At 35.7% G+C, this 9596-nt stretch overlaps 1 protein-coding gene across 1 annotated transcript; it reads right to left on the bottom strand.

Annotated features, from left to right (window-relative positions):
• Positions 1 to 1833: 1833 nt before the first annotated feature.
• On the bottom strand, positions 1834 to 9184 carry LOC108664911 (dnaJ homolog subfamily A member 2). The gene is made up of 9 exons (XM_018151608.2): positions 8668 to 9184; positions 8047 to 8115; positions 6486 to 6523; positions 5795 to 5969; positions 5263 to 5409; positions 4794 to 4958; positions 4292 to 4477; positions 3896 to 3998; positions 1834 to 2206 (listed from the first exon to the last, which is right to left on the bottom strand). The coding sequence occupies exons 1-9, from the start codon at positions 8815 to 8817 to the stop codon at positions 2064 to 2066; spliced, it is 1176 nt and encodes a 391-aa protein (XP_018007097.1). The 5' UTR covers positions 8818 to 9184; the 3' UTR covers positions 1834 to 2063.
• Positions 9185 to 9596: the final 412 nt, after the last annotated feature.

Genomic DNA, 9596 nt, shown 5'->3' with positions numbered 1-9596 from the left:
AATCTTCAAGACCAGCCTAGTTTTATTGATGAATTAAGCACGTGCCAATGAGTCAGTATTGACAAGAACTTAACATTAATTCGGCTTTTTTTTTGAGAGACTATAAATTATCCGAGTACATAAGAAAGGCAAGAAATAATTATTATTCTATCCAAATATGCTAGCGACAAGCTTACGACTATTTGACAATATATTTTCGTGGCCATTTAAAGCCACGACTCTTGTGGTGATGAGCATGGAAGCTGTGGTTTAAATTGTTGCGCGAGGGTAAAATAGTTTACAACACAATTGTTGATTGTGCAGGTGATTTTGGAAGTGGTCTGTGATAAAATAGTTCTATGAGCATGGAATTCTAAGATACACTAACTCGAGTATTTTTTATGGATAATACGAATTAATATACTGTAATGCCATGTAAATGATCTTTATTTGCAGAGGCGTTTGAAGTCATTTGCATCGTCTAAACGTTGCCAGAAACATTGAGCTACTGCCAGGGCAAGACAAATCCGTTAGCATTTCGTGCGAGAGAATCGATGAAAGAACATTATAGTCTCAAATCGAACTAATTCCTTGTTGCAAAATAATTGTGAATATACAAATTACGTTGCATTTAACAGTGGCAATTATTAGGATTACATTCGAAAAAATTACGTACAAAAATCAAAAAACCTACTACTGGACTATTTGTGGGATTTTTGACCTTCGATTGACCTATTTGTGGGATTTTTGACCTTCCTGTTGTCTGAATCGTCGAAAGTAGATCTAAAATGTAAGTAGTAGTAATTGTAGAAATTGCAAGCGAGCTATGCGAAATCTTTCATTCAAGAATGTTCACTGGAATTATGTTGCTTTTACCCTGTTACTTAAAAGCCTATAATAAATAGTATATTTTGAATTTCTTTATTATCCTTGACGTGCACCGGTGCCGGCGTATGTTTAAACTTGGAGACTCTTCGCCATGAAAAGTTATGTAATTTTTCTTTCAAAAAACACAATTCTTACTTATGTGGCGCACCGACTATAACAATCTTTAATGTGAAGTTGTGTCGTCAAATTACGCCTTTTTCCACAATCGAAAGCTTTCCATTTTTACAACACTTCTCTTTAACTTCGCTTCTTGTTTGTCGGTTTGTCTGTCTGTCTGTCTGCTACAAATCTTGTAATCGATTTTTAACACACTTCTACCTCTCCAATCGATCTGAAATTTTGCACACTTACGTAAAGTTAGAGACAATGCATGAATCAATTTACAGAATAAATAATTTTAAAATCAAAAAATAATTTTTTTCATTATTAAAAGAAATTAAAAAATAATTTCGTCTGCTACAAATCTTATAATCCATATATGACACAATTTGAAATGTCCAATTGATCTGAAATTTTGCACAATTGCAAAGTCAGAGACAATGCATGAATCAATTGACAGAATAAATAATTTTGAAAATTTACAAAATTCTGATATCTTGAAAAAATTTTGAAAAATAATTTTTCTTTTAAATATTTGAAAATAAAATTAGAAATTCATTGTACATGTGTAACATCCAAGACACTCGATTGTTCAGAAGTGTTGTCTTTAAAAAGTAATTTTTAAACGCATATTATTATTCCATAGAAGAGTAGGTACTGGAAAAAGAGTGCATCTAAGAAAGGTTGGAAGGAGAAAAATAGAGTTTTACGTTGCTCTGTATTGTCTATTTGAACTTTCGACGACCACAAAACTGACATATAAGTAGAAATTCTTGAGGGAAACTTCAGCAAAATGATCCTGTCCGATAAATTCAAATGTAATAAATAATTAACTGAAAATTTTTGCAGGAAATTTTGAATTTATGATAAAATTCATATGTAACATTTTTTCAAAACTGACTGTATATATATAATTCCAGTTCGTTTTGAAAATGGGAACCATGAGAAATTCAAGATTTTTTTTAATGATGACAAGTTTAAAATTTAATTGCAAAATTTTCAACAAATTCGATAAAGTATTGGTTGAATCAGACTTATAAATGAGCGTAATATGTAACTATTATCAAATTTAAGATCAATAACATATCCTAACGTTTTCATGACTGTCGACAAGGTGGCTCATCGGATTCTCCAAATTCGAAACCTTCTGAATCTTGTGCTGTTCCCCCTGGAGTATTGCGTCCTCCCCATCTCTGTTCCCTATCACCTGAAACTCTCTGGCCCTCGTATGGCATAAGATTTACTTNACCAGCCTAGTTTTATTGATGAATTAAGCACGTGCCAATGAGTCAGTATTGACAAGAACTTAACATTAATTCGGCTTTTTTTCGAGAGACTGTATAAATTATCCGAGTACATAAGAAAGGCAAGAAATAATTATTATTCTATCCAAATATGCTAGCGACAAGCTTACGACTATTTGACAATATATTTTCGTGGCCATTTAAAGCCACGACTCTTGTGGTGATGAGCATGGAAGCTGTGGGTTCAACTGTTGCACGAGGTTAGAATAGTTTACAACACAGTTGTTGATTGTGCAGGTGATTTTGGAAGTGGTCTGTGATAAAATAGTTCTATGAGCATGGAATTCTAAGATACACTAACTCGAGTATTTTTTATGGATAATACGAATTAATATACTGTAATGCCATGTAAATGATCTTTATTTGCAGAGGCGTTTGAAGTCATTTGCATCGTCTAAACGTTGCCAGAAACATTGAGCTACTGCCAGGGCAAGACAAATCCGTTAGCATTTCGTGCGAGAGAATCGATGAAAGAACATTATAGTCTCAAATCGAACTAATTCCTTGTTGCAAAATAATTGTGAATATACAAATTACGTTGCATTTAACAGTGGCAATTATTAGGATTACATTCGAAAAAATTACGTACAAAAATCAAAAAACCTACTACTGGACTATTTGTGGGATTTTTGACCTTCGATTGACCTATTTGTGGGATTTTTGACCTTCCTGTTGTCTGAATCGTCGAAAGTAGATCTAAAATGTAAGTAGTAGTAATTGTAGAAATTGCAAGCGAGCTATGCGAAATCTTTCATTCAAGAATGTTCACTGGAATTATGTTGCTTTTACCCTGTTACTTAAAAGCCTATAATAAATAGTATATTTTGAATTTCTTTATTATCCTTGACGTGCACCGGTGCCGGCGTGTGTTTAAACTTGGAGACTCTTCGCCATGAAAAAGTCATGTATTTTTCTTTCAAAAAACACAATTCTTACTTATGTGGCGCACCGACTATAACAATCTTTAATGTGAAGTTGTGTCGTCAAATTGCGCCTTTTTCCACAATCGAAAGCTTTCCATTTTTATTCCATAGAAGAGTACTGGAAAAAGAGCGCATCAAAGAAAGGTTGGAAGAAGAAAAGCAGCGTTTTACGTTGCTCTGTATTGTCTATTTGAAATTTCGACGACCACAAAACTGTGACATATAAGTAGAAATTCTTGAATGAAACTTCAGTAAAATGATCCTGTCCGATAAATTCAAATGTAATAAATAATTAACTGAAAATTTTCGTATGAAATTTTTAATTTATGATAAAATTCATATGCAACATTTTTAGTCAAAACGGACCGTAAATATATAATTCCAGTGCGTGTTTAAAATACGAACCATGAGAAATTCAAGATTTTTTAATGATGACTAGTTTAAAATTTGATTGCGAAATTTTCAACAAATTCGATAAAGTATTGGTTGAATCAGACTTATAAATGAGCGTAATATGTAACAATTATCAAATTTAAGATCAATAAGATATCCTAACGTTTCATGACTGTCGACAAGGCGGCTCGTCGGATTCTCCAAATTCGAAACCTTCTGAATCTTGTGCTGTTCCCCCTGGAGTATTGCGTCCTCCCCATCTCTGTTCCCTATCACCTGAAACTCTCTGGCCCTCGTATGGCATAAGATTTACTTCTTCTTCGTCACCTTTGAGAACAATTTCCATTCTCTCACCAAGAATCTCTTCTAACTTTGGACACAGACTCGGATCAATGCGCTCTGGAATGTCCACCTGCGAGAACAAAACGCTATGATTAATCTATAGTTTCGAATCTTGACTAGCATTTTAATTGATGATATTGATGCGTGTCACCCACTGTTTATCACATTTTTCGACTCATCTCTACTTTTCAACTCATTCTTGCAAGAAACCTGCAATAAATTACCTTCCCTAGGTGCACAATCTCTAATTTTTTGTAGAAAATTCATGCGAAAGCATAGAGTGACATAAGTAATCAACCTTCCCGAACTTCAAAATTAGTTTATCATAATACAAGTTTACATTTTGTCTTTTACTATGCTTGCCTTGAAAATCAGATATAGATGTCCACGTTCATACGGATTTCTTTGCTTCGGGAACCCTTCGAATTCAATTAACTTCTCCGCATTTGGCCCAACGACGATACCAGAAGGCTGGTGGAGGACGAGCGTTCTGCCATCGAGGTGTTTCAGGGCCTTCCTGAAGCCTCCTAAAGCTTCCAGTAAAGTAATCTGAAATTGACATTATGCTGTTGCCACATAGTTGTGCTCTAGATTTTTTTTGTTTTTTTGTTTTTTTTTATTTGGGGTTTCACATTCCATTCTTCCGTGACTTGTTGAATCGGCTATTGTTGAAGAATCTGCAAAATTTCTCACCTAATAGCTCATAAAAACATTGCTTTGCCTGTTAAAGAGTTATAATTAGCAAGTTTAACGCCTCATATTTTCCATCATAAGCAACCTTAGCATTTGTTTCATAATATAATATACCTCTTTAATCCTGAGTATTTTCCATTCACAGTTTATTTATGGCAACATCGCTACTAACCTTGACGTCAGTTTCCAAGTCTAATCCTGTTCTCCTGAAAACTTTGTGCTCCTTCTCCTTCAGGACGATGTGAACATCCCCAGCAGCGTCTTTGTTGGGCAGCTGATCTCCCTCCCCCACCAGGATGATTTTACTGCCCTCTCCTGCGCCTGCTTCGATTTCCACCTGTGGGTAAAAACTCTTTCTTTTATTTCCTCAAAAATTAATCCTAAATCATACCCTATTTCTCGGGTACATGTACAAAAGTAGAAGGGCTTGTGAGCTTCATTCCCACCCTATATTCGATAATTTGTCTTGCATTAGATCCCTAATTGTCGATTTCTACCTGTGGTTCTACGTCATGGCTTTATTTATCACTCTACCTATTTCACACAATAGTAACATGTTTACTATTCGTAACCACCCCGCAGCGGATACGAATATTTATTTGTCCACTGAGTCAAAAAATTAAAGAATTTGAATTCCTCACCTCGACTATTTTTGACTCGACTGCCACTCTCTGCCCTTCACAGACGGAGCATCGGTCGGCAGCTGCCAGCACACAGCCAGCGCCCTGACAGTCCTGACACGTGCCGTGCATCTCCACCAACCCCATCCCCAGCTGCTGGTACATCTTCTGCAACGTCGGAAAAATCGTTTCTCGTAAGTTAATATTTACTCAAATATTTGATAATTACTAATTTCATATGCCTACCTATTTGTTGGATATGTCGGTTTGTAAGATATTTTTTCCCGCAGTTAATATTCACTTTAACATACACCAGACATTTGCTATTTTTATTAGCCTACGTGTCAATCGTTTGACGTGCGGAGAGTTGTAGGTCAATGAAATAATTTTTTCCATACTATTCATTTCCTCATCCGTTCAAGCAACACTAAAAATGCATTTACTTCGAACGAGTTGTTAGATCACAGGTTAAATAGATATTACATGCAAGATTTTTCCTTCTTCACGGGTTTAACTACCAACATCCCCCTGTTTATTTTATTCTAAAAATTACCTTAACCCCCGACCCCTGACACGATGAGCATTTCTCGGTAGCGCCGCCCTCCCGACCGCCTCGTCCCCTACAGCTGTGGCAAGTTCGCTTGCGACTGATGTGCAGCTTACGGCGCCCTCCGATGAAGAGCTCTTCTAGGAGCACAGCCAGAGAGTGCTCCGAGGGAGGAGGCTTGCTGGGTGATCCGGATCACATGTCAGTATTCAAGTACTTATATTATCAGTCTGCTTATATCATATATGGCAATTTCACAAGGAATTTAAAAGCAAAGAAAACGCCAAGTAAATTCACCATATCGATATTGAAAACGTTTCGGAGTCCAGCTCCATAATCAGTTCGACAATCTAAAAATGAATAAAATCATTTTATAAGTCAAAATTCCAAAACAGACATAAAACCTAAACAAGACCTAACATTATATCGAAAAACAGGACTCGATCGGAACAACTTAGTCCTAGAGGTCACGAAAAGAATAAAACTTGAGAAAAAAACACAAAAACATAAAAGCCTAGCGATTCACTATTTCAAGAGGATATGAACTAAACGCATTATTGAGACACGGTTTTCGTTTGAAGATATGTAGAGACTCCAAAATCATCAAATCTGAGCATCCAGAAGTGGAAGCCAGGAATCTTCGGATTTGAGGCCAAATACGAGCAGCCAGAAGTGATTTCAGGATACTCGGTTCCACTTCTGGCTGCTCGGATTTGTGAGGATTTTAGAGACTCTCTATGCAGGAGCATATGTTCAGTCATGAAATGCCTAGCACCTTACGAGCCTTGCAATAAGTCCAGCAGCTATCTCAATCAATCGTCAGTTATAGAAAGATCGGGTACAGAAGGCCGGATCCCTTGTGGAATCAAGTCACGAAAAGTACAAGAATCGGCAACAGACATTGGGACTATTTGTTCAGTGTCGACATTTCTATTCTATTCTATTCTTTTGCTAAATCACAGTGCTTTACTGAGTTCAGATTTAGCCTCGTTAAAAAGTCTAATTGTTTAGTCGGCATTTTTTTCGCGAAGCAGCTTCCAAAATCTCGCTTTTATCTATAACTTAATGTAACTGAGTTGTGATTGTTCACCACGACTAGTTAATGGACATTACTTGGACATTTTGTTCCTCTTGTAACCTGCTAGGGTTCTTTTCGTGAAACAGCTTCCAAAATCTCGCTTTTATCTATAACTTAATGTAACTGAGTTGTGATGGTTCACCACGACCAGTTAATGGACATTACTTGGACATTTTGTTCCTCTTGTAACCTGCTAGGGTTCTTTTCGGGAAACAGCTTCCAAAATCTCGCTTTTATCTATAACTTAATGTAACTGAGTTGTGATGGTTCACCACGACCAGTTAATGGACATTACTTGGACATTTTGTTCCTCTTGTAACCTGCTAGGGTTCTTTTCGGGAAACAGCTTCCAAAATCTCGCTTTTATCTATAACTTAATGTAACTGAGTTGTGATGGTTCACCACGACNTCAATCAATTTAAAATTCTTTGTAACGCTAGCAGCCAAACCGATTTACCAATTTTAGAGTCTCTTTATATCCATAAACTTAAACCTAAATTGAATAACCAATCCAGCTCTTTTCCTCTTTCGATTCTAGGTCAATAGTGTTTGTTTTCCTTTCTTTCCTTATCATTTTCTAAATTTATTTACTAAAATTGATTTCCATGTACTTCCAGATGTATTTTACTAGCTGATGATGGGCATAGCCCGAAACGTTCTGTTTTGTTTATCTACGACTTCTATTCAGTAAAAATGTTTTATGCAACTTTTTTAGTTTTAGCCTTTATTCTTAAACTTAGAAGAACTCCTCGAGATATTGTGAACTATTTTCATTGTATGTTATTCATGCGCAGGATTATCCTGATACATCTGTGAAATTTTTTAAACTTCAATTTGTTGGCAAGTAGCAACATTGATTTTTCGAATTATTACTTTATAATAAAATAATAAGTTTCACCAACAATATACATGACTCAGGTAAATTATTTCTATTACCGATTTATAAACTCACAATTCATATAAAAACATTAATTATTGAAAGAATAATTTGAATTATGATAAATGATATGTACAATAGTTAGAATTCTAAAAAAATATTCAATTTTGACTTTTTTAATCCTGTTTGTGTCCAGTATCGTCGTTTCCTCATTAACATTACAATGTTTTATCTATTTGACTACTAATCTACAGTAATATATGAATATTGAAACTAATAATTTACGTATTGTCTCGCACTCACCTTGATTGCCTCCTCTCCTCCTTCATCGTATATTGCCCTCTTTCTCGGGTCAGAGAGAACCTCGTACGCCTGAAGGAATAAAAATTGCATCGAGTCATATGCTGCGGTTAGTTCATAAAAATGCATTATACAAATAGTTTATTTCACAATTTATTTTTTTCATTTTCATGTATATTACAAAATATATGCTTTTCTGCAATTTTCAGACAAGACTAGATAATGATTCTTGCTGTCCAAAGATGTTGTGAGACGTGATTTTTTAGGTGCCAGAATTTCAATAGTAAATCTTAAGGAAACTGATCTACTTTCGGATAGTGATACGTAATAGTTTCTGCGTTGCCTTTGCTACTGCCAGACTTTTCCGCGGGAAAACATGGTGTGTGGGTAAAGGTTTTTATTTGAAGTCATTTAAAAAAACTATATCAATTAATCACTATTATTGATATAGAATAGAAGTGTCGGCACTGAAGAAATAGGTCCATGACCTGTTGCCGATTCTTGTACTTTTCGTGACTTGATTCACAAGGGGTCCGGCCTTTGGAACCCAATCTTTCCATAACTGACGATTGATTATAATCATCTGTCGCTTCTGGAAAATGCTTTCGGGAAATCATTTCCTACCTGTGTGACTAGCTTGAATTCCTCGGCACACCCGGAGGTTTTGTCGGGATGAAGTTTCATGGCGAGTTTTCTGTATGCCTTTTTAATCTCTTCAGGTGATGCATCGGGAGACACGTGCAAGCGCTCGTAAAATTCTTGTTCTTTCACCATCGTTTACAGATTTTAAAATGTTCCGCCAACTGCACAATCAACTCCAGTAAAATCGAGCTATAAGAAACACGAAATGATTGTTTATTTTAAACTTCCTAAGGCACTGATACGGATTGTGTCTTATACCTGATAGACTTTTAAATTTTAGTCGTTACTTGATTTCATCATCGGGTCAACGCACCAGACCGAAGTTTAATCTGAAAACTAAATCGTGAAATGCTCATTGATACATTATAATCAACACACATGAGCGTTTGTGCGATATTGAATTTTAACTTGGATTTCCTTCCGATTGTCAGTTATGGAAAATTACCATTGCAATATATAATCATAATGTGGAGCGTTAGCTGCTTGCTTGTCGGCAGACTCGCTTCGAAAGACTGACATAGTTTTAAGGCCTCATCCACCACGTACCTGAGACCAGTGTTAACGTCCACTGAGTTCTGACGGTTTAATTATAATCTCTGTTATTTGCCATGTTTACATATTCAATTTTTATTTGCATGCATTGTTCAAATAGCCTATAAAAACCTGATATTCTGGTCATCAGGATAGAATTTGAATGGGACTTGTAACAAAATGTAAGTATTTCTAGAAATATAACATGTTGCAATCACTTGCAATCGCACATAGTTCAATCCTGGCATGTAGCCAAGCCGCGACTAGCCGAGTTACCTCCGGAGCTACCACGAACATTCGAAGATGAATCATGCTTCATAGAGCTTCTATAAATTTATACTATTTTTCAAGAAAAATAAAGGAATTTTATTTCATTTATT

This window comes from Hyalella azteca, unplaced genomic scaffold (assembly GCF_000764305.2).
Source record: "Hyalella azteca isolate HAZT.00-mixed unplaced genomic scaffold, Hazt_2.0.2 contig5287, whole genome shotgun sequence".
In the NCBI taxonomy this organism is placed as follows: Eukaryota; Metazoa; Arthropoda; class Malacostraca; order Amphipoda; family Hyalellidae; genus Hyalella; species Hyalella azteca.
This window is presented reverse-complemented; position numbering and strand designations above follow the sequence as displayed.

Bases quoted from the DNA above. Each gene is read 5' to 3' on its own strand.
- LOC108664911 (XM_018151608.2), bottom strand. From the start codon at position 8,817: ATGGTGAAAGAACAAGAATTTTACGAGCGCTTGCACGTGTCTCCCGAT. The intron at 8,116-8,667 runs GTAGGAAATGAT...TTATTCCTTCAG, and splicing joins AATTCAAGCTAGTCACACAG to GCGTACGAGGTTCTCTCTGA. The intron at 6,524-8,046 runs GTGAGTGCGAGA...GCTCCTGCATAG, and splicing joins GAGGAGAGGAGGCAATCAAG to AGAGTCTCTAAAATCCTCAC.